The sequence below is a fragment of the Pleurodeles waltl genome, chromosome 4_1, assembly GCF_031143425.1.
Source record: "Pleurodeles waltl isolate 20211129_DDA chromosome 4_1, aPleWal1.hap1.20221129, whole genome shotgun sequence".
NCBI classification, from domain to species: domain Eukaryota; kingdom Metazoa; phylum Chordata; class Amphibia; order Caudata; family Salamandridae; genus Pleurodeles; species Pleurodeles waltl.
In genome coordinates, this window is record NC_090442.1 from 1,021,837,151 (window position 1) to 1,021,862,661 (window position 25,511).

Genomic DNA, 25,511 nt, shown 5'->3' on the forward strand with positions numbered 1-25,511 from the left:
GCCAGATGTTTTTGTTCAATTTGTTTAAACTAGCATAAGGTTAATAACCTTAATGTTTCCCAAACTGTTTGCCAGGGGTTTTGAAATGTTCAGAAACATAATCAAAATTTTGCTCTTACTTTCTCTTCAGGAAAGATCGGGTAGATTTGGGTAGGGGTGATGGCCTTGCCGTGAAGGGCATTCTTTACTACTGAACAAGGACGTAATGTGACACCTGAGTGTAGCACACCAGGAGGCAATCACAAAAGGTCCACAGTGAATAAATAGTGCTATGTTAAAAAAGAGTAAATAAATGCACTGACAACATAGTGAGGCATGTCCTCTCTTGCGTGTGTCTGTAAAATGGACGTTTGTTCTTGAAATTTTGTCCTGAATTTTGACCCTTTGTCTTGAATTTGTGTCCTGAATTTTGACCCTTTGTCCTGAATTTTTTACAGTCCTGTCCAGAATTTGCCTCAGTGCCAGGTGGTCACCCTAGTAGCAACTGACCTATAAATAGAAACGGGAACTCAATGAAGCTTAAATTACAAGCAGCAGCTTTGGGCGCAAAATTTGTTCCGCCCAGGGCGCCATCTCAGCAAAGAATCGCTTTGATTACGTACGGTTAAACTGAGGATAAGTAAGAGCTATTATTTGCAATATTTACAAGTGGTAAAGGAGTGACATAAAACCTATATTAAAAAACATGTTATCGTTGCAGTTCCAGTATTAGTTCCTAATTTACCAGTACTTGTAGTTTTTAATTTATCATAGAGACATAGCAACTCTACAAGTGCCAGAAAAAAACAGATTTGAGCAACTCAGCCACCACAATGGTCAGCTGGACACCACAGCAGTATCTTTTCCACAGTCTCTACCGGTCTCGTATACGCAGAAGCAGTGTCCTCAGAAGCCAAATCGTGTACACGTTCCGATGGAGAATGCGTATCGAGCACGCGTGGTGTGTTTCTGTATGAGCGCACGTCCCAGTGATCAGTATTCCCTATTTCTGGGCATGCGCAGTAGGTTGTTAAACATGCTGTCGAATCCTTCAATCTCACTTCCGGGACTACGTCCCTCTGACTTTAGGTTGCAAGGAAACAGCTCTTATCTGAAGCTTTTACCTCCCTGATAGAGCCCTGCCAGCTCACCCACCCTTCGTCCGGTAGGTGCAGGCTTAGCCAGGGGAGGGATGTACCATCAGGAGTCGGACAAGGTAAGTGCAGAACCAAGAACTTTATGGAAGAGTGTCACCCACACAGGGTATGTTAATGTAGGATATTATTTTTGTTGCTACCGCAGTTTGCAGTAGAAAGAGTAATTTTGGCTGCCGGGGAAGTTTGGGCAAGTCGATGTGGGCTGCGTGTGTCTTTGCAGAACTAGACCGGTCATCGTCCCTCTTTCGAAAGCAAAGAACAAAGTCTGTAGTAGAAAAAGAAAAATTGATAAGAGTTGTGCCTTTTAAATCAATAATAATTGAGTATTGATTGTAAAGTCTCAATCAGTCAATCACTTTTTGTAAAGCGTGGCTACTTACCCATGAGGGTCTCAAGGTGCTGGGTGGGTGGGGGTGGTTGGAGCCTCCTCCAAAGAGCCACGTCTTGAGATTCTTCCTGAAGATGGTGAGCGACGGGCTTTGTCTGAGGTGCAGGGGGAGGCTGTTCCAGCTCATTGCTGCAGTGTAGGTGAAGGATCGTCCTCCGGCGGTGGTTTTGCGGTTGCAAGGGATGGTGGCCAAGGCCATCTGGGCGGAGCGGAGGGATTTGGTGGGGGTGTGGAAGGAGACCCAGTGGTTCAGGGAGGCTGGTCCTGTGTTGTTTATGGACTTGTACATGTGGGTGAGAAGCTTGAAGGTGATTTGCTTCTCAACCAGCAGTCAGTGGAGAGTCCTCAGGTGTTGGGAGATGTGTTCTACGCGAGGGAGGTCCAGAACAGAATGAGTGTGGTGGAGGCGTTATGGATGAGTTGTAGTTTTTTGATGTTTCTAGTTGAGGTGCTGGCTTAGAGGGCATTGCCGTAGTTGAGCTTGCTAGTGACTAAGGTGTGGGTGACTGTCCTGCGACAGTCTACTGGGATCCATCTGAAGTTTGCGGAGTGTGTGCCAGCAGGAGGAGGCGGCTGAGTTTACCTGGCGGGTCATGGATAGGGAGGAGTCGAGGATGATTCCTAAGTTGCGGGTATGCTCAGTCGGTGCAGGGGGGGACGCTGAGGGATGTGGGCCACCAGGAGTTGTCCCAAGCTGAGGTGGCGTTTCTGAAGATGATGAGCTCAGTTTTGTCAGAGTTGAGCTTGAGGCAGCTTTCTCTCATCCAGGTGGTGGCGACTTCCATTCCTGAGTGGAAGTTCCTTTGGCAGTGTCTGGGTCTCTGGTGAGGCAAATGATGAGTTGTGTGTTACGGGCATATGACACAATGTTCATACTGTGGCTTCTGATGATAGCAGCAAGAGGGGCCATGTATACGCTGAACAGTGTGGGACTCAGTGAGTCCTCCTGGAGAGGAAGGAGTGGATCCATTCCAGGGCTCTTCAGTGGATTCCTATTTAGTGGAGTCTGGTGCGCAGAGTGCTGTGGGAGACCGTTGTTGAATGTCTGATGTTTAGTTTCCATTACCTGGCTAAAGAAGCATTCCAAATCAGAATGGCACAAAACAAGCCCCCATATGTTCCAACTGCCCCCACTCTACAATCTATTTTACTTACATTTATTTGCCTATCAGTGTTAAGCATGATCCTTTTTGCTGCCTACACAGCTAATCACGTACGGTTGAAATGTGTAGCCCCTGAACGCCACACTACTCACAATCTTCAGACACATGCGGGTGTCCTAAGTATACATCTTTTTTTTTTATTTATGCATTTTAGTTGAGTCCTAAAATGCCGTACTTTCCAAGGGAGTGCAAAAGTAGAAACCAGGAGTAGGAAGCTGGCTCTGTATATACTATATCAAAATGAGATAGTGTGCACAGAGTCCAGGGGTTCCCCAGAGGCTTAACAGAGGCTAAAGTAGATAATACAAATTCTCTCCTTTGTGGTAGTGTGGTTGAGCAGTTAGGCTTATCAGAGGGTAGTGCAAAGCATTTGTTGTACACACACAGACAATATAAGAAGCACACACTCAATGACAACTCCAGACCAATGGTTTTTATACTGCAAAAATATATTTTCTTAATTTTATTTTTAGAACCACAAGATTCAAGTTGCAGGTAAGTACCTTAAAAGTTTCGTATTTGACATAGGTATCAACAGTACTTTGTTTGATATAGGTAAGTAATACAGTTTTTGAATTATTGGCAATACTTTGTTTTAAAAATGGACAGTGCAATTTTCTGAAACAGTTCCTGGGGGGAAGAAATGTTAGCTCGTTTTACAGGTAAGTACAACACTTACTGTTTCAGTCTCTGGGTTTTAGGAAGTCCATTGGTTGGGGTTCAAGTTAACCCAAGATACCCACCACCAGCATCACGGGGCCGGCCGGGTGCAGAGGTCAGAGATGAGCAATTTTAACGTGGGCTCCTATGGAGACAGGGGATACTCAGAATCCGGTCTGCCTGCAGGTTGGTACCCACTACTTGGAGGGAAGACCAGGGGGGATTAGAAGAGCACTGAAGGGGCCACAAGTAGGCACCAAACACACACACTCAGCGGCACAGGGGCGGCCGAGTGTAGGGTGCAAACAGGACGTCGGGTTTTCATTGCTGGTCTATGAGGAGACCCCAGGGGTCACTCAGAGGCTGCAGGCGAGGTCCAGGGGGGTTTCTGGGCACACCACCGGTCAGACAGGGAGGAGGGCTGCCTGATAAACATAGCTGCACCAGGTTTCGGTTTCTCCAAGGCCTGGCGGCTGTGGGTGCAGTGTGTTCTTAGGCGTCAGATATCTTCGTCCGGAACTTTGCAGTCGGGTCCTCGGGATTCCCTCTGCAGGCGGCATCGTGGACGGGTGGGGAGGTCAACCCAAAGTGGGCTCTTGCTCGCAATCGCCTGGGGACCCTCTTGCTGGGTGGACCACCTGGACACAGGCTGTGGGCATCATGTGCACAGGGGTCAGGACTCAAGCATCCAGAGTGAGGTGTGAGTCCTTGGTTTTCTTTGACAGAGCCGCTGTCCTCTGGAGTTCCTGGTCCTTTCGGGTGCAGGGCCGTCCTCTGGAATTGGGCAGAGGTCGCTGGTCCCGCTGGACGCGTTGCTGTTCTTTCGCAGGTTCTTTGAAGCATGAGACAGGCCGGTACAGCTGGGGCCAAAGCAGTTGTCGTCTTCCTTCTTCTCTTGCTGAGGGTTTCAGCTTAGCAGTCTGTAGTGAATCCTAGTTCATTTTAATGGGATAGCAGGAGTTAGCTTAGCCGCTGGCTTGTAGACTTGTGCCCCCGTCACCTAGTGACTTTTAATCTACTTAGCTTGCTCTGTCTTAGCACATTTAATTATTTATTTCTTCTAAGATGGCTGCCTTGTTTATAGTTAGGCCACTTGTTATGAGTTACATTATCAGTGTCACTGTGCCAAGGCGTCAAGATCAAGCACCAAAGACAAACAAACTGTAGGTGTTCACACTTAGGGATTTTCCCTCTCTATACTTTCGAGGGATTGTTGATATTAATTGCCGTCCCAAGCATGCATGTTATCTATTGTTTTGGAATACACCTACGTCAGGGGACCTTGTAGATATGTATAAATACATCACACTTTAGACAGATAATCAGAGGGATTCCGACCAGAGGGCATCGCCACCATCGCTGATACCGATGCTGCAGTCATCTTGACGCTGACCCAGTCTTCGTGTCCCTGCGGAGTCTGAGATAGAGACCTCATTCCAAGGTAACAAGGGTTGGGGGCTCCTCTCATGGACACGGCTTTGGCAGATTAGGTTTAGCGAACCCAGCTCTCCTTTAGGTAGGAGGTTAGGCCTATTCTCATTAGGGCATATTCCATCTTATATATATCTCTTCCATGTATTGCAAAATGGTGGGGGTCTTCATAACAATGACTCTCTTCTTCACAATACTGTTACTTGCTATATTCATTATCCTAATCATTGCAGTTCATGCAACTTATCGCAAATTGCAGTTATGTTAAATAAAAACTGTTATAACTTCACTGCATCTGTGTTATTGCCTTTGTTTGTATGAGACATAATATATCTGTGAGAAAAGGGTAATCTCCGTTTAAGCACGACATTCCCTGAGATATCTTATTTTGAGTCCATGTGTAAACGACTGCCATAAATCACCTTTTACTATAGTGTTTCTGGTGAGGTGCTGCTAGTGAGCCGGTAAGGTTGGGACAACAGTTGCGACTTGTTGTAGGAAAGACTCAGTCGCCTACAAACAAAAGTACTGTCATCCTTAAACCAGCAGTCTTGCTCAGAGCAAGAGTCCAAACTACGACAAGTCATTCTTCTTCTTGTAGGTCGCCAGGTATCTGGTGAGTTGGGTTCAGTAAAGCCCTTAAAGACAAGATTTAGTGGCGTTACAGAGGGCAGTAGCCAAAGGCTACTGTCCCTGAGGGTGGCTACACCCTCCTTGTGTCCATTCCCTTTGGGGAGGGGGGCACATTCCTATCCCTATTGGCCCCTGTCCTCCAATCCAAGATGGAGGATTCTGCAGGGAGGGGGTTACTTCAGCTCTGGACACCCTAGGGGTGGTCCCAGCTGAAGTGGTCACTTCTCCTTGTTGTTCCTAGGTTTCCCACCGAATTGGCCACCAAAAAGTGTTTTTTGTTTCCGGGGGGTGGGCATCTCCACTAGCTGGAGTGCCCCTGGGCACTATAACATGAGGCCTGAGCCTTTGAGGCTCACCGTCAGGTGTTACAGTTCCTGCAGGGGAGAGTTGTGAAGCACCTCCACCCAGAGCAGGCTTTGTTTCTGGCCTCAGAGAACACAAAGGCCCTCAGCCCATGGGGTCAGAAACTTCTCTGCTAGTGGCAGGCTGGCACAGACCAGTCAGTCCTGCATTAGAGGATTGGGTAAAATGCAGGGGGCATCTCTAAGATGCCCTCTGTGTGCATTTTGTAAATAAATCCCACACTGGCATCAGTTGGGGATTATTGCGCTGAGAAGTTTGATACCAAACTTCCCATCATTCAGTAAAGCCATTATGGAGCTTTGGAGTTCGAAATGTCAAACTCCCAGACCATATACTTAATATGGCCACACTGCACATACAATGTCTCAGAATGGACTTAGACACTGTAAGGGCATATTGCTCATACAGCAATACCCTCACTTGTGTTATAGTGTACCCTGCCTTAGGGCTGGAAGGCCTGCTAGAGGGGTGACTTACCTATGCCACAGGCAGTGTTTTGTGGGCATGGCACCCTGAGGGGGATGCCATGTCGACTTTGCATTTTTATCCCCACCAACCCACACAATCTGCAATGGCAGTGTGCAGGGGTCCATTAGGGTGGCATAACACATGCTGCATCCTTTTGGGATCCTCCTTGGTCACAGGACCCTTGGTACCTCTGGTACCTTTTACAAGGAACTTATCTGTGTGCCAGGCCAGTTGTGGAAACAATGGTACATTTTTAGGTAAAGACCACTTGTGCTGGGGCCTGGTTAGCAGGATCCCAGCACATTCTCAGTCAAGTCAGCATCAGTATCGGGCAAAAAGTGGGGAGTGGGGGGTAACTGCAACAGCGTTTGAGGAATTTCCATGGGTGGGGACGGGGGGGGGGTTTCAGTGCCCTTCAAGAAGCCCACAAATTGCAAATTAGTTCTGCATTCCCTCCCTTCAGCATCCTCCACTCAAATCACCAGTTCCTTGGTCATGTACACTGTCTTATTAAGGAACTGTTGCCATGTTTTCACTGTCTCCTCTAGTTCTGACATCCTACCCTCGGGGACCCTGTCTGCTTTTGTTGAAGTAGGACCACAATTGACACAGTACGGCCTTCAGGGCCTACTTGGATTGAGTAATGGCTGCAATGATTGCTGCTTTGTCTGTTACCACTCCCTGGTGGTGGGGGCTTGCAGGTCAGTCTGTGGAGTGGCAGTTATAGGTTGTGTGGATGAAATAGCGGCACACCTGGTCTGGGAAATCGTGTCCAGAGTGCCCTGCTTCCCTCTCCCCCTCCCCTCCATCTGTAGCTTATCCTTAGCCATTAGATGGCCAGGTCTCTGGTGGGCCCCCAGGCGTCGACCCACCTACCCTCCCTGGACTTCAGTGGGGTGAGGCTACAGGAGCAGTTGATTGCCCGCCCTGAGGTGACTAGTTCGTTTTTGCAGGGCTTTCTGTTCGTGGCTTAGTCTCTTTGGCACTGCTGCTCACCCAGGTATCAAAGAAATGAAGGTTGTCTTAGCAGTGCCACCCAGCCTCACCAGGCGGTAACTTCCCGGCAGTTGAACGTGCAGAAGCCAAGTCCCAGGTGAAGGTCTGGCAGCTCCCAGAGGAAGGATTTGTGCAGACCCTACTGTTGCAGTGCCCAGAGGGCACCAAATGATCCCAGTCACAGGGGGCAGCCACCACACGCACATGAGGTCCCGAATCCAAGCGCGAACGGGCCAGGGAAGCGTGCAGGCAATCACAGTAATCCAATCAACTGGCGTGTCCACAGACAGATGAGCTGCTGAAATCCAGCAGGATACTGAAGGATTATGCTGGGGCAAAATTAACACATGGCCTCCATCTTCGGCCATTTGGCCATGCTCCACCAGCTAACAGCAACTTTAAGGTATACTAAACTTGATGAAATAACTTCTACAGTAAGAATGTTCACTGTCCTTAAGTTCTTTTTTCCACTCTTTTGAACACTTATCATCGTTAGCTAAGTTTTTTTAAAATATGCAAATAATAAATGATTTCTGAATGGAAAAGGGCATTAGTAAAATGAGAGCGAATTTTATTAAAAATTAAAGTTAAGGAACATTAGGATTACAAAGGACTTTCTACTTTTTTAAATCAAGGAAGGTACGTTGTATAACATTAGGCGTTTAAGGAGTTGTGTTGATTTTAAAACATATTTGTGTTTTGGGTTCTTGGTAATTATATAGATTTGAGTCTTTTAAACCAAAACTAGTGCAGAGTAAACACAGGCACTGAAACAGCAGCAAGAGCAGCACACAATGTGTGGAATTTAAGGTAGCTTGGTTGGTAAGCAGGCACCGACAGATAATTTTGTGCCAAATAAACACAGTATCCTTCATGTGCAGTGTGTGGAGTTTCATAGACAGGCTGCAGAATCAGCTCACAGTTTTGTGGTTGAGAAGTTCTTTGTATTGTTTGCTATTCGAGCACTGATGCACTCGCACTAAGGCAGGATTTTGTGTCTCCCAAGATCAAACTGCCACTTTAGTTTTGGGGGAAAGTTCAGTGGGAATTCTAGGAGTGTGGAGATAAACAAGCAATGATGAGGGACTGTACTAGTGGACCCTAGCAGAAAGAAGTTTATTATTATACATATAAGAAAAGAGAGAAGATAAGTCAAAGTAGGGAAGTTAGGATGACAGATCAAGAGGGCTCAAGCAGTGTGTTGTCAGCTGAGGCAGCACAAAGTGAGGTTATTTGATTGATGACTCAGAGCGAGGTGAAGGCATCTGTTGGGACGAAACAGTCCCTCGCATAGAAATAGGCGTGCATCCCTGCTTCAAGTGATTCAGCTGCAGTGATAACTGGGTCCTTGGTAACATTTTTTTGGGTTGGTCATGGGCGAACATAGATCATGCCTGTGTGCCATGAGCTAGGCCTGCCTCACGGATTGCAGTCTTGCTAAGATTGTGAGGGATGCCCAAAGCACTACCCTCGGGTGGTGGAAGGCTACTGCCTTCACCTGAAGTTAAGTAGCAGTGGTGGCAGCATACCATGTTTTTAGTAATGGTGATCAGTAGAGTGAACAGGCCTTTTTACCTCTGTCTCTGAAATTGTGCCTTCTGGTCCACTCCAATAAAGTTATGCGGCAGTGCACTTAACTCACCTTTGACCTGCATTGGGGTATATGCAGTGCCAGGCAGCACATGTGGTTGTGTGTGCACACTGGGATGTATGTATAACTGTGAAATAGAATAGTACATGAGAATTCCCACGCTTGATTACATGTGCATGCTGGGATGTATGTATGCCTGTAAAAGGATACAGTATTTGGGAGTCCGTGTGTGATCGCATGTGTGCACTGGGGTGTGTGTGTTCCTGCAGAGCGCATATTAATGGCAGTCTCTGGGTTCCATTTTGGAGTAACTAGGGTTTGCTGGAGGAGCCTGTGGAGATAGATGCCCATCAGACAGAGTTGTGAATTGCTGCATTCATGACAGTTGAGTGGGATACACATAACTGAGAGCCAGGCTGTTCAGTACACTTTAAAAGGGGCTTTTTAATTCTATAGAAAGGTGACTAGTCAAGGAGGTCTTGTCACATCCCAGGGAAGATATTTGGCTGATAAGGGAGTCATAAAGAGTAGAGCTATGGACCTTTGTGATCCTTTGATACACATATCATTGAGGCTAACGTCCAGGTGTGATCCTTTAGTCACTGCAATGTCCTGTCTTTGGGTCTCTCGGATTTAGAGACACTCCTTCTGTGACAGACTGCTCATGGAAGGAAAGGAAGACTGGAATGGGCACTTCAAGGTGGGCAAACCTCAGAACACGAACTTCAGAGTAAAAGATATACAAAGCTTTTTTCTGTGCGCATACAGCCCGATTTGCAGAATTGTGTTGCTTGCGCACAGGAAAAAGCATGTTGGTATGTACACATGTTGTATTACAATTCGGCAATCTATTTACCAGCTTCTGCCCGACCCAAACCAGTGGACCCTGTGAGGAGAAGATCACCGACAAAGCTAGTTCCAGTGGGCATCCTGCCCTGAGGATTCTGGGGAGCAGGGTGTGAGATTCTGGTTTGTTTGAGACAGCGCACCAATCATTTTGGCTACCTGGGTGTATTCTTGCATCCCCTGCATGGCAAGTGAGGACTGCGGAGAAGACTAAACCTCTGCACTGATTGGGCGATCTGCCCATGTATATTGTTTGTGACCCCTCCCCCCCCCAACACTCACACACACATCCTCTGGTATGCTGGGCAGGGGTATCAGTGAAGTTTAAAGGCCGTCGCCTTGGTGCAGCTTTGTGGTGAAGATAGAGCTGTCACGCAGTTGCATGGAAAGTGACTCTCCATATGCCAGGTAGGTGCTGCAGAGGGCCTTTGCCTGTGACCAGTGTGTAACTGTGAATACAGAGCTGCTACTTTGTCACTGGAAACTGAGTAGCACCCCACATCTGCCATCAGAGACCGAAGATGCCTACTGCGACAGCAGAGAAGCCTCTCTGGAAGGAGGTAGATGCAAGGACTACACAGGCTCAAAACTCAGTGTTCGTTCAGCAACATCAATAAATGAATGCCCAACTAAATTAATTTTATATAAAGTAGTATATACACAAAGCAAAATACAGTACACACTAAATAATAACACACTCTTCACAAGGTCTGGATTGTAGCACTGCCTACACTGGCACTAGCGTCCCACTCTTTTAGCAAGGGACTGGGGCTATTCGCCAACTCCGCTTCGCCGACCTCGCCCTCGCAACAGTCCCTCGCATTCACCGCACTGCATCCAGCGGCAGGTCCTTCTCCCACCTTGCCGCCAAAACCTGGAACTCCCTCCCCACCAACCTACGCAAGACCCAGGACCTCCTGTCCTTCAGAAAGTGCCTCAAGACCTGGCTCTTCAACCAGTAGCACTCCCTCCCCACCCCAGTGCCTTGAGACCCTACTGGGTGAGTAGCGTGCTCAACAAATTTATTGATTGATTGATTTATGTGAGGTAATATCTAGGCTAGGCCCCACGGAGGTTCATCCCCTGTGTCTACCGCAACAAGACTACTGCTCATTAACGGCATTCAACCTCAACCCAAGATCGTTGATTGCTTCCTGGCTTCTGTCACGTTTCCAGCGGGATCAGTTAAGACTGAACATCTAATTTCAGAGATCTCGGAAAAAGATTTGCTCTGACTGATGCTACTAAGGCACTGGGCCACTTGGACTTTGAATAGCCATAGTGGGACTTATAAGACTCATATTTTATAGCAGGGCCTAGCCTGGATATTGCCAATCATAAATGGGGAATAGCCTCAGGCAGTTGCTAAAAGAGCTGGACGCTGGTATCAGTGTGAACAGTCCTCCCTGCACCTACATCATCTCCGAGAAGCCTGGGACTGCTCAACTTGTGCAACCACTGTGACTCCAGTGCTGCTGCCCTATGACCCTTTGAAAGGGGTTGTGACTGCATCAATGAAGGATTCAGTTAAAGCTGCTTTAGTGAAGAGAAAGACAGGGGTGGGGAGGAGTTTAGAGGTGGCGTTTTGGTCGATTTCTGAAGGCAAGGGATGAGTAGAAAAAGAAAGGAAATAAAAATGGGAAATAAAACATTTAAGAACACTTAGAGAGGCTGAGTCTCTGGAGAGAGCACCTGTTGACAGAGATCTTGGTATCACAAATTAAAACAGTGTCCAAAGCTGCACAGTGAGAAAAGTTACCCAGAGAGGCACAAAGTAATTCTGGTTTTACTGGATGCTGAGGAGGTTTTTGGTCTGCAACAATGTCAAACAGATGAAAGTACTGCCTATGATGAAATATGATCGTGGTGAGGAGTTTAAAGATAATGAGTAATGATTGGAAAGATTTTAAATCCACTGCAGTGGGGGTAAAAAAACTCACAAGGAAAGGGTTGTGTTTATTCCCAGTGCTGCACACTATGCATTTAGCACAGTGATGGCATATGGGACATGTTGGAGAGTATGTTACAGAATGGACAAGAAAATCCCTGGGGGGGGTGGAGGGAGGGGAGTGATCAAAGTGGGCTCAAGACCAGTAACAGAAGATGTTTTGTGTCACAACTGATTTGGGTCCTGATATGATCAGTTTTTGTTTGTACACTGAAGAGAACTAAGGGAAGGATTTCAGAGATCCTTGAAAAATGTGAGGATAAATTAGTGACTTTCCTGGGTCCTTTGACAAGGATTCTGGATATAGCAATGGAGCTGCATCCTAAAGAAGTGGCCGTAGATATATCTTTATTAAGTAGCTGAAGTCAAAGAGCAGTTTCCTGTTTGAGCAATGCAGCGTTTTCTATCAGAAAGACATAAGGCAGTTGTGATTTCCATCAGCTTAAAGTGGGAGCTATAGCAAACAAAGATGTTAATATAGATTTATAAGGCCTTTTGTTTGGAGAAGAAATGTTAAAATCAGTGAGTAAATACATGTCAACCTTTACAGCCTTAAAAAGGCAGTTTGCAGGACAGTCTTTGGAGTGGGAGTGTGTTCTAAAGGGATGGATAAAGAGGGTGTTTTCCCTGCTAAGGTTATCAAAATAACGATCTCATGGGAGAGGTTCATTTAGAGGGTTTCAGGCCAGAACACGATTCAGCACATGGGAAGAAGGACAAGTGGAAGAGCAGCCAGAGGAAGAGCACAAGTGCAACTTAATACTTTCGCTGCTAGCCCCCCACTCTCTCCTTTGCACTTAGGCCGCCATCATTTTTGTCCACATAACCAATCTATGCCAAATTTGCTTCCTTTTCTTCAAACATCCTGGAGATTCTAAAGGTATACTAGGTTTGTGGATTCCCTTGGAGGGAACAAAGGAATTAGCCAAAATGTAGCTACATTTTGGGTTTTTTTGGGTGTGGGAGGGGGAAGAATGGGGGCAAATGGGCTGCAGAAGAAAGTGTCTGTGTCTTTTCCTGCAAATGGCATCAACAAAAGGTTTGCAGTGCTAAAATCCCCATCTTCCCAGCTTTCAGGAACAGACAGACTTGATTTAAAAAAACAAAAAAAAAAAAAACATTTTTTTAACACAATTTTGGCATTTTACTGGGAGATAACCCATTTTTGCTATTTTGTCTGCTTTTAACTTCCTTCCAGTTTATGGTGGAAACGGGTGGGAACCCTATGGTCGTTCCCAGAAAGCTGTACGTAGCTGAAAATAAATTTGAAATTCTGAATTAAGTAAGGGATCATTGTGTAGATCCTTCAACGTTTCCCCAAAGAAACTAAGGGCCTCATTACAAGTGTGGTGGTCTGTAGACCACACTCGCGATTACACATTGAACCGCCAGCTCCGCCAGGATCTTGGGTCCCGGCCGCCTGGGGATTACGACCTCCTTCTCCGCCAGCGATTTTAAGGCGGTAACACCGCCATGAAAAGGGGGGCCCCTGCACTGCCCATGCACTTAGCAGCTTTGCAGACCGTGAACATTGTGAGGGTGCTGGTGCACCCTGCAGGTGACAGCATTGCCACTGGCTCGATTATGAACCGGAGACAGTGATGTAGCCTGTTTCCCACTAGGCCAGCGGGAGGAAACATAGGTTTCTGCCCAACGACCTAGCTGGAAACCCATAATAGCTCCGGCGGGGAGGTGGTCGCATAGGCTGGGGCCACCCTGTCGGGAGTTTGGCAGATAGAGTTTTCCGTCCACAAAACTCCTAATGGGGCCCTAAGTGTTGATATAAAAAAAATAATTAAATTAGTAGGAAAAAAAACCAGCCATTTCCGACAACATTTTCATTTGTAACTTGTTGTCACAATGGCTGATTTATAAAAGCAATATACCATTACACCTGCTAGAACCTTCTGGTTTCAGGGACATAAGGGATTTGTGAGTTTTCTAATAACTTGAGGTACCCGAAGCCAATAACTGAGCTGCACCCTGCAATGGGTTTTCATTGTGTACCGGTTATAGAGCAATTCATATGGTAAAATATAGAGTGAAAAACAGGTATCAAGTAAACCTATTTATTTACTTCCTAAATGGGCACAAGATATGAAGTTTAAAAGTAGTGGTTAGGTGCACATATCTGCATTAGTGGGTACATATACTACCATGTGAATAAGAGAGCATTTCTCAAAATGTCTTCTTGATTACAAACTGGCTTACATTTGGAAGGCACAAAAGCAGAGAAATTTAATTGGTAATAACACTTGCTGTGCTATTCTGTGTTCCCCTGAGTATCCTGATAAAAATGGCACCACACTTGTGTTGGGTAGGGCTAGTACCCATGACCGGAAAGGCCCCAAAACCCAGCATGGACACATCAAATTTTCCCACAGAAAATGTACCCTTTTTAGGATGCAGCCCATTGCTAAAGACATCTTGGGGATTCTGCTTGTTAATTACAATTTGGTTTTTGGTTCATAACTCACATTTTCTGGCTTTCCATTTCCTGCCATTATTTGCTTTTAGGTCTTCCCTCCCATTGCCTAAACCGTGTTTTCTGAATTCTTCCATGAAATCGCTTTCTGCTAACAGGCCTGTAAATTGTTTTATCTCACATTTGCTGTGCAGTCAAAGACTGAGTGTGGTCAGATGTCAGGCACTGTCTTCCATGGGTGCTTGTTTACTTTTCTTTCTCTGACTTCAAAGTGAGAGGATTTATGTGACAATCTTGCTTGGTTACTGGAATAGAAAAGAGTTTTGTTCTAGCACACAACAATATTTAAACTAACTGTGTAAGTATTTCAGAAAATATCAGAATAATAAACACAAAAATGAAGCACATTTTGTTATTGCTGAAGTATGTTGGAAACAAATACTTTAATATGATCAAAATGAATCATTAAACTAGGTGATGCAATTTCCACACATGTTCGACTGTGCACTGTATAGTTTTATTAGTAAAACTGTATATCTGTGCAAATGTAATAGCCATTTTATTTGAAAATGTGTTCTGTCACACCATGAATACTCCACTCTACACCACTCCGCTCTACTTTGCACCACTCCACACCACTGCACTCTACTCTGCACCATTCCACTTTACACCACTCTGTGCCACTACACTCTTTCACTGCACTCTACACCATTTAATACTATGCCTCTACTGTACCATGTCCATTCTACTCTATGCCAGTGCACTCTTAGCCACTTGACTCTACACCACTGCACTCTGCCACTGCACTGTATGTACACCACTGCAGTCTAGACCATACCAGTCTACTCTGCACAACTGCTCTCTACACCTCTATATTCCACGCGACTCCGCACCACTGCACTCTATGTCACTGCACTCTACACGACTTTACGCCATTTCACTCTGTGCCACTCTACGCAATTGCAGTCTACACTGCACCACTCCACTTTCCTCCACTTCAGTCTACTCTAAAACAATTGACCCTATGCCACACACTCTAGGACACTCTACTCTTAATCACTGCTCACTATGCCAGTGCACTCTACTCTGCATCACTATACTTTACACCACTGCTCTGTACTCCACCATACACCACTGCACTCCGACACTTTACTCTGCAACACTGTACTCTTCACCACTGATCTCAACGCCATTCTACTCTGCACTTCTCCAGTCTATGCCACTGCACTCTACAGCAATATACTCTGCTCTGCACCGCTCCTTGCTACTGTACTCTGCACCATCTACCCCACTTCACTCTATGCCACTCGACTTTACTCTGCACCACTCAACTCTGTGCCACTCTGCTCTGTGCCACTGCACTCAACTATCCACGACTCTAATCTACACCACAGCATTCTATGATGCTGCATCGTACGCCACTGAATTCAGTGCCATTGCACGCTACACCACTATACTCTACGCCAGTGCACTCTACACCAGTCCACTCCACTCTGCCACTCAAGTGTATGCCACTCTATACAACTCCTCACTGTGCCACTCCAATACCCGCCACTCCACTGTACTCCACTCTCGCTATTGCACTCTTCAATACTCCACGCTACTCCTCTGTATGCCACTAACTTTTAGCCATGGTAAACAACATGGCTAAAACACATTGGCAAAGCCAGCGGCTCTTGTATAAGCAAGAACTACTGGATTTTCAATGCTTGTTTTGCAATGTACCTAGCTGTGGAGTTTTGGACCTTAGCTCAGTCGGCACCTACACCTGGTGTACATTTTTTTTAAAGTAGACACCTAGGGGAATCCAAGATGGGGTGACTTTGTTGCTTCTCACCAGGTTAGTCTACCCAGAATCCCTTGTAAACCTCATTCTTTGACTTAAAAACATATTTTCCTCTCATTTCTGTGATGGAAAGTTCTGGAATATGCAGGGAGCCACAATCTTACTTCCTCCCAGCATTACTCTAAGCCTTCTCATAAAAATGGTAACTCACTTGTGCAGGTAAGCCTATTGCCCCTGTCAGGAAACGCAACATGGGTACATCACATTTTTCCACTCAAAATTGATCGTTTTTTTGCAAGGTGGGTAGCTGTGGATTTTCGGGCCTAGCTCAGCAGGTACCTAGGGAAACCTAGCAAACCTGTACATTTCTTAAAACCAGACCTTGGGGAATCCAGGATGGAATTCCCTGGTTGCCTGCTTTTAAAAAATGACTGTGGTTGGTAAGGTTCCATGGATGGCAGCAAAACATAGCCCCAAATCCTGCAGCTGTCCCTATTGCTGATCTCTTCACATAGCACTTTAGGGCCTTTTGTGCCAAGGTCCCTTGGCCCACCCACACAAGTGAGATATCATTTTTATCAGGAGACTTGGGGGAATGCGGTGTGGTAAGACGTGTGTCTCCCTGCAGATTCCAGACGTTTTCCTCAAAAATTGTGCGTTATGAGATGCCAATGTAATTCTTTCAGGTAGCTGGATACTGCCTTATGCGATGGAAGCCTCTGGAGGAATCTGATGTGGTGATTTCCACATTTTGCAAGTGATGACGATATTCTTGTAAACCCATGTACAGGAGGTTCCTGCAGCTTAGTCTAGAAGTAATAAGGACTTCTGTATCTGAAATAGAGGGAAGTGGAAGGATTTTCCTAAGAACTCTTAGAATGATAAATCTTGATTTTGCAACATGGTTTCCCCATGGGACAAACAGAATCTTGGAATAAAATATAAGAATTACACAGTGATATCTGAAGTGAAGACAGAATTTGTAGTACAATTGTTTAGTGCAATTGGATACAAATTTGTTTGGATGGGGGCCCATTGGGGCACAAAGAGACGAGTGAACTATGGAAGAGAAGGACATACATAAATATAGTTTGGTGATGAGAGCAGGAATACTGACATTAAGGAGCTTCAGTCCCAAATTATGAGAAGCTCGATGATTCTAAGAATGGACCATGTGTCCACCGTTCATTATATAAAACATTTATGGGGAAGAACAGCAAGGCAGTTGACCGAATTAGCAAAGGAGCTATGGCATTTTTATCTGCAGCACATGATAGCGTTGAGAATGGAATATTTGCCAGGGGAGGAGAATCAGATGGCAGATTGGAACTAAATGTATCCCACAGATAACAGTGACAGAAGGTTAATTCCGGATTACTTTCAGACATTTCAGAGAAAGATGGTTCACCTAGACGCAGATTTGCTTACATCATATTTAACGGCTGAAAGTCAAAAGTATGTTGGTTGGAGTCTAGATCCAACTGGACTAGTAGAGGCTGCATTTCAACATTTTAGGAAGGGAATAAAAGATTACATGTTTGCTCTGTTCATCATAATACAGAGTTCTGGCTCTGGGGAGGAGATGGATTCGAGGGTATTAAAACAAGCAGCAGAGGAACCCTACCTGATTAGTGAAATTAGGGATATTTTGATAGAGAAAAGGCAAAGGAAAATTTTGGTACCAAGCATGGCCCTGAACCTTCTTGTTTTTAAGCACCACTTGATACAGTAGATTCAGGAGTCTGTTAATGGAGGCTTCAGGATTGTTCAGAGGTGAATGGGTACCAGGCACAAGGAAGAGGTCTAGAGGAATGTGGAACATGTGGTGTGCATCCCATGGAGGCTACTACTACAGTGACAGCAAATGTTTTAAATTAGTTGGTTTGAAAAAGTCTGAGTTACAGAACTAAAAGTTGTTATCCATCAGACGTTTCTGCTCCATATTCTGGAAAGCAAGAAAAACTATTGGGCGTGAGGTGTTGGTGTGCAGAATGATTTGAGACCACAGAAGGCGAGGGTTAGCTGCACCTGCGATGTAGAAAAGATAATTTAGTTGGTCAGGACATTGCCTGGTAATAAGAGTACATTAAGCAAATAAGCTGGAATTTGACAACCCTCTTATGTCTAATTACATTCAGAAGAAATTTAGGTATAGGTGCTTTTGATATTAATACTAGATTTATGCGCTTGATGGAGATATTTTTGAAGCGAGAAAGAGAATAAACATTGTGAACGAGTATTTATCCTCGTTATGAAGATAAAACAAAATGGCGTCTGTAGGTGGGAAAAATAGTGGGGAAAAGGAAAACTTTGTTCAGAAATTATTATAATGATATAGAAAGTGTAGATTTGATATTTGTTGCCTGTTTGTATGAAAATTCTCTTTTTTCAGAATAACTGCTCAGCAGTCCGAGTGGAGGAGGAGGAGTTTTTAGAAGAGATTATATTCAGGTGCAAAGAAAAGGAGAGTGAATTTAAAGTGGTGTTGTTGCAGAGTGTTCTGAGAGCAGGCATGCTGGTTGAGAGCAATGTTAATGACGGTCAACATTCAGATTCTAGAAATTATATTGTAATAGTTATCGTGGGTGATGTAATTTAAAAATACTGTGAGGTGTGTCATTGAAGGATACATAAATAATTCCAGCCCTTGTGTTTTTAATAAAATCAAGATTCTCCTATCCTACTTTCGAGAATTGGCGTTCTATGAATACATACAAAAGAGGCTCATCCAGTCAGCCAACCCCCACCTGCTGGCTATCCTCAACCCATTCTCATCCTAATCTGTCTTTTTTTCTTGTTTAGCTACTCGATGTACAATGATAACTTCAATCTCATGCTTGTGATGCTCCTTGAGAGAACATGCACCAGTACTAAAATGGGTGAAAAGGGGCATCATGCTTTGCTTGTAAAAAAAAAAGTGAATATGTTCTTTTAGGCACCAGTTACATTCCAGGATGTCGCTGCCTATTTCTCTGAAGAGGAGTGGAAGCTTTTACACGAGTGGCAGAAGGAGCTTTACAGGAACGTGATGAAGGACATTCAACAAGCCTTGATGTCTCTCGGTAAAGCTTTAGGGATATCTAAGCTTGTTTTAGACCAGTAATTTGATCTATCTTCAGTAATTATAAAATGTAATTTTGTAATATTCTACAATTCCCATTTCGTATTTCCAGACATTTTTTAGATAGGATATGCAAACATGGATGTGTTAGAGAACAGAAACCATTAACTGAGAATTTCTCGGTTCACCAAACCATGATTCTAGCACTGCCATCAGTTACAGTAAACTGCAGTGCATGCAGATCGGATACTCCCAGGAGGGTGGAATTCAGGTGGATTAGATCACCTTTCGCAGTTGTTTGGTACGTAAGGATAGTCCCAGCAGCAAAAGTCAAAGAATTACTTTTAGCCGCACTTACTTGGACACCTGGTTCTCTGAAGCTTCGCATTTGATTAGTGATGTATCTTGTCACTTAAAGGCATCATTAATTAAGACGGGGAGATCCGGATGGGTTGTAAGGCAGGGAGGCGAGATGGCCATAGACAGTGTGTGGGTAGTGGAGAAAAACAGAGATAGTAGGTGGTTTACCCTTATGGAGAGCAGATGGTGCAAGTTACGCAAATTGAGACGTTTCAAACGCTTGCAGCTCCTTAAACTGGCTGCCGATGGGAAAATAAAGTGTGGAGTTTAAGGCCCTGTGTTTTGCACCTAGACTCTTCAATGGCCAAGAGCAATCCGACTTAAAACATCTGCTAACTCCTTACATACCCAGGCACTCCCTGCTCTCCACAGGTCAGCTATTGCTCAAAGTCCACTGTGTCTTTGAAAATCATATCGGAGGACAATCAAACCTCTATGTAGTATCAAATATCTGGGATGCTGTCTTTAATAGCGCTGGGAAACTATCTCACTTGTAGACGGTATATGAAAGCCCCGCTCTTTTCATAGGCCTCTTCAGCCTTGCCTGAGGAATGTTTACAATGATGTACAGGTGTTAGCGCACCTTATAAGTGAATAATAATGAAAACAAGATGGTAGAACAAGAGACTGTCTCTGGCTATGTGTTAGGCTATACGATTACTAAAAAGGGTCTAACAGATTTTCCTACATGCCTGCTTTTTAAACTGTGGTGTGATGTGCTGGCCTTCACCGTGGTGCGTCTCTCGTCCTTATTGGTGCTTTAATACAGCCTCTCAAAATGCCACCAACCACCAGGAATTCAACAAAAGTACAAAACGCAAGCAGCAGGTGGCTAAATGATTGCTATCAAAAAGACAAAGTGACCTGAAGACAGGAAGATGAATAGTGACATCCTCAGCATTTAGATCAAAATCTGCAGGTACTGCCTTGGCATGTCGAAAATGCGAAGCATGACCTCCAGATAGAGCATAAGGAGATAAATGTAGAATAACGTGCATGGCCTGCTCCCAGCAGTAGGATTGAACACATGGACCTATAGCGTGGCAGATCCATATTCCTATTCCCACCAGCAAGGCGGAGCTGCAGAGTGAGGATCTGCTCTTTGAGCGGGGGTAGTCCAGGTGTAGGTTGAGAGAATACTGCCTTATCACGGAATGTCAATGAGAAAGGCAGATCATTCATTGAGAGTGCGCTAATTACTCAAATGTCAATCAAAATTGACAATTCTCTGATGACGGTGCTGTAGTCCTGTAATTTGGATGATCACTGCGCCAGAATGAATTCCTAGGCAGATGGGGTGTGGCAGAGGAGGTAGCAGAGGAATAGAGGCCACAGATTGAACCCTTTGCCCATTGTTAACAAGGATGTTTAGTCAGTACACTGGGGGGTTTCATAATCACTCAGATTATTTTTGATGTAGTTTATTCTGGGTAGTTTGTCCGCACCCAAAGCTCTCCACAGACTGATTGTTTGTTTGACTCTGACAACAGGTCCCCTTATTGCTGCATCTATCTTTTCATTGAGGGCTGAAGACAGGAAATGCCGGAGTCCTGGAGACCATGAGATCACTGGCAGAAGATTTAGGACTGTGTCACCAAGTAAGTGATTTCTGTACTAGTGCTGCCGTGTTGATAAGACAGTAGTAGATTTGGGGATTGCTCTTAGTTGCCAGACAGCCATGCATTGATTGATTGCCACTGTCACCACCAAGAGACAATTTGACCCATAGCTGTATATATGTGGTTACTCTTCCCTTGGACATTTACCCACAACAGGTCATCCGTGTGCTACACTAATCTTTAGAATATTAATGTACAAGAAAATGTTTAGATCGGTGTATCACCAATGTATTAAATTTCCATAGTGTAGCAGTCCGGCTCTAACAGAGCTGCATAGCAGGCAGTTAATGAGAAAATACAGCCAGGTGAAATGCTGCTATGATCGGGTAACATATGGTCAAGGGGAGACAGTGAGGCATTTGAGGTTTGTGGCTTCTCTTTCTGTTGCAAGTGCTTCGTACCATCAGTGTCACTGAAACTGTTTTCTTTCTCCATGTTCTCGTAACAGGCTTTGAAGCGAGGGGAAAATGCAAGTAAAGTACATTTATTCATTTTACCCCAGTCATCTTCCCATTTCCCAACCCAACGAGAGCATGACACAGGGGAGATATATATTTATTTATATATATGATTCAGAAAGGTAAACTTACACTTTTGTGTAAATGTGCACTTTTTCAATATTCACAAGAGTGTGTTTGTGAAAGTGCATTTGAGTAGTAGGTTTACGAGTGCATAGACTCCGCACTTGGGTTGGAGAACTCTGCACGTAAAAAGTATGATAATCCTATCTTTTTAGGTGCCTTTCTGGTCATGTTACGGCCAGCCAATAAGACTGCTTGTTCAAAAACAAAAAAAACAAAAAAAAACTCAACCAATCAGAAGGCTTGAATATTTGAATTTGAGCCTGTCGGTATATCCATAAATTGTGAACCATAATTACTCCAAAAATGCTGAACAGATTTACACCAAATCGCATAAAAGCACACTTTCTGGGTAAAGATCTTGCTTTATGCCAAATTTAGTGTAATTCAGTCGTTTTTGCTGTAGCACTGTCTAAAATTACTTGTGGAAATGGTATGGGGAAATTGTGTTTTGGGCCCCTCCCCTTTTTCTTGGGCTACACTTGAGGGATTACCCACAAAATTTTAAGGGAAGGAGCGGAGGGGGATTAACTGTTTTTTTTTTCTCTAAAAGTTTCATAAAGATTCTTCAAATGGTGCCAAAGTTTTATTAGCCACAAAAAACGCTCTTCATATAGAAAGTCTAAGCTAACTATTACTACACATTGGCAACCACCATTGTTTATTGTGTGTGGACCTATCTATACACACTGAAAAAACCAAAGGGTTCAGGGACGTTATAGTTAGGTTCTGAATTTACTCGTTCAAAACCATAGAAATTCAGCAGTTATAGAGTTCCTTCAAGTAACTATAATTCACGCCTTAAGGTAGCTATAACTCGTGCCCTTGCCATTCACAGTTTTCTTATCAATAATTTTATTGCAAAAGTTGAGGTGATAATATTAAAGATGCATTACAAGATCTCATCAGTGATATAATATGTGGAGTAATTAGCTATGCATGGCGAAGTGTGTCATGATATGGAGCCCCCAGAGTAATTCAACAGCATCGCTGACAGTGGCTTTAGGTGTGGTTATTGTGTTCAAGGATTGCCAGTCATATTGAGGTTGTGATGGAGTTAGGGCTGTGTTTGGTGACTAGTAGCCACTTGTTTGATTAGGATTCTGATGTCCATTATGGAGGTGTGCAAACTTCATAATTTTTTTAGAACTGATGGACTGACGAAGAAACTGATGTGACATGTTGTGTCAAGATGCCATCTTCCTAGGGGGGCTGACAGTCAAGAGGTTACAGTTTTGTTGGGCAGGAAACTCACATTGCCCTATCCCTGGTCAGTTGCAGTAATCAAGCTTAGATACCAGGGTGGCCTTTTTTAAAGAGTGGTTTGAGTTTAAGAAGTGCTTTAGTGTGCTCAATATTTACATTGTAATAAAACATGTATCCATGTTTTTGTTGCCCAAGCAGGAGATGTCTGCTTGGGCATTGTGGAATCTGGAAACCATGAGTGGGCTAGTTTATGGACTTTACAAGAATCACCAATAATTCTTCAAGAAAGCCCCCTGAGATTTGTAAATTGACATCCAGGTCCTTTAGCTGGGACTCTTTGGAAACAGAATCATGGAATTCATTTTGTTGTTAGCTGGTGAGCAGATGAGCTGATCTGCCTTTCACTTTTCCAAAGGTTGCTGCAAAAGCATGCCCAGGAGAATTAATTTCCACATTCCTCCAGAATTCAGATAATTATGTTTTTCAAAGCTTAGGGAGAGCTTTGGCTGTCTATATGAGATATAGTTGAGGATTTATCACCTGAGATTTTTGCATGCCTTTTTTTTAGACCAATTTGGCTCTTTCTGCACATGATTGGGCGCACTGCTTCCCCTCCAAAGAGTGAGACTGACTGGCAGAGGGGGTAACGAATATATGTGACCTTGTGAGCTCCAAGCACTGTTCTATGTTCTCAAACTGCACCTGCGGCAAATGGTTAGCAGATCAGTTAATATGAAGATGATTACCTCCTCTATAAACTACATAGCACCCCTAAAAGCCAGTCACTAGCACTATTATAGGGTTTCTCTCTAGAGCAAACGTGCATTCTCACATCCCTCCATTAGTTTTAAATAATTATCAGCCCTTTTCATTATTTAATAGATTGTTTTAAATTGGGAACTTACTTAGTGTCAGTTGCACGTGAGCCATTGCAAAGCACATTATTGTCCTCTGTAAAATTGCCCTTATAGTTAAAAGTCTGTCTGGATAATTTATTGGGTGGCATTCTGCTTTTGGGCACTTCTAAAGTTTTTTTTTTTTTTTCACTGACTCAGTGGGTTCACTTTAACATTGGATTATCTGCGCTTATTTTATGATTAAATGGTTTTCAACTTGTGTTTAGGGCTTCCTTTTCTCGATGGCAACATCCCTTTGGGGAGTGAAGAAGAGCCAAGAGCAATGTATATTGAGAATCTTGACATGGAAAGTACACGAAACATCACCAGTCCCAGCTCAGGTGTGTAAAGAATGCCCCTCTATGCTGTGCTAAGCATGAATGACGACTTCTCATCAAGTTGGAGATGCTGTTATACAGGGAGTGCAGAATTATTAGGCAAGTTGTATTTTTGAGGATTAATTTTATTATTGAACAACAACCATGTTCTCAATTAACCCAAAAAACTCATTAATATCAAAGCTGAATATTTTTGGAAGTAGTTTTTAGTTTGTTTTTAGTTTTAGCTATGTTAGGGGGATATCTGTGTGTGCAGGTGACTATTACTGTGCATAATTATTAGGCAACTTAACAAAAAAAAAATATATACCCATTTCAATTATTTATTATTACCAGTGAAACCAATATAACATCTCAACATTCACAAATATACATTTCTGACATTCAAAAACAAATCAAAAACAAATCAGTGACCAATATCGCCACCTTTCTTTGCAAGGACACTCAAAAGCCTGCCATCCATGGATGCTGTCAGTGTTTTGATCTGTTCACCATCAACATTGCGTGCAGCAGCAACCACAGCCTCCCAGACACTGTTCAGAGAGGTGTACTGTTTTCCCACCTTGTAAATCTCACATTTGATGATGGACCACAGGTTCTCAATGGGGTTCAGATCAGGTGAACAAGGAGGCCATGTCATTAGATTTCCTTCTTTTATACCCTTTCTTGCCAGCCACGCTGTGGAGTACTTGGACGCGTGTGATGGAGCATTGTCCTGCATGAAAATCATGTTTTTCTTGAAGGATGCAGACTTCTTCCTGTACCACTGCTTGAAGAAGGTGTCTTCCAGGAACTGGCAGTAGGACTGGGAGTTGAGCTTGACTCCATCCTCAACCCGAAAAGGCCCCACAAGCTCATCTTTGATGATACCAGCCCAAACCAGTACCCCACCTCCACCTTGCTGGCGTCTGAGTCGGACTGGAGCTCTCTGCCCTTTACCAATCCAGCCACGGGCCCATCCATCTGGCCCATCAAGACTCACTCTCATTTCATCAGTCCATAAAACCTTAGAAAAATCAGTCTTGAGATATTTCTTGGCCCAGTCTTGACGTTTCAGCTTGTGTGTCTTGTTCAGTGGTGGTCGTCTTTCAGCCTTTCTTACCTTGGCCATGTCTGTGAGTATTGCACACCTTGTGCTTTTGGGCACTCCAGTGATGTTGCAGCTCTGAAATATGGCCAAACTGGTGGCAAGTGGCATCGTGGCAGCTGCACGCTTGACTTTTCTCAGTTCATGGGCAGTTATTTTGCGCCTTGGTTTTTCCACACGCTTCTTGCGACCCTGTTGACTATTTTGAATGAAACGCTTGATTGTGCGATGATCACGCTTCAGAAGCTTTGCAATTTTAAGAGTGCTGCATCCCTCTGCAAGATATCTCACTATTTTTGACTTTTCTGAGCCTGTCAAGTCCTTCTTTTGACCCATTTTGCCAAAGGAAAGGAAGTTGCCTAATAATTATGCACACCTGATATAGGGTGTTGATGTCATTAGACCACACCCCTTCTCATTACAGAGATGCACATCACCTAATATGCTTAATTGGTAGTAGGCTTTCGAGCCTATACAGCTTGGAGTAAGACAACATGCATAAAGAGGATGATGTGGTCAAAATACTCAT

The 25,511-nt window shown here is 44.2% G+C and overlaps 1 protein-coding gene across 2 annotated transcripts in view; it reads left to right on the plus strand.

Moving 5' to 3' along the window:
- The first annotated feature begins 1,016 nt into the window (after window positions 1-1,016).
- The window catches only part of LOC138288364 (zinc finger protein 19-like), a 62,332-nt gene continuing 37,837 nt past the window's right edge, over window positions 1,017-25,511 (plus strand). Inside the window, exons 1-5 of one of the 2 annotated variants that reach the window (XM_069229924.1) lie at window positions 1,017-1,195; window positions 18,770-18,896; window positions 20,746-20,853; window positions 21,323-21,347; window positions 23,785-23,898. In XM_069229924.1, coding sequence (XP_069086025.1) covers window positions 20,815-20,853; window positions 21,323-21,347; window positions 23,785-23,898 — 178 coding nt within the window. In that variant the 5' untranslated portion in view covers window positions 1,017-1,195; window positions 18,770-18,896; window positions 20,746-20,814. The remainder of the gene's footprint in view (window positions 1,196-18,769; window positions 18,897-20,745; window positions 20,854-21,322; window positions 21,348-23,784; window positions 23,899-25,511) is intronic. The other variant, XM_069229923.1, reaches the window with a different exon arrangement.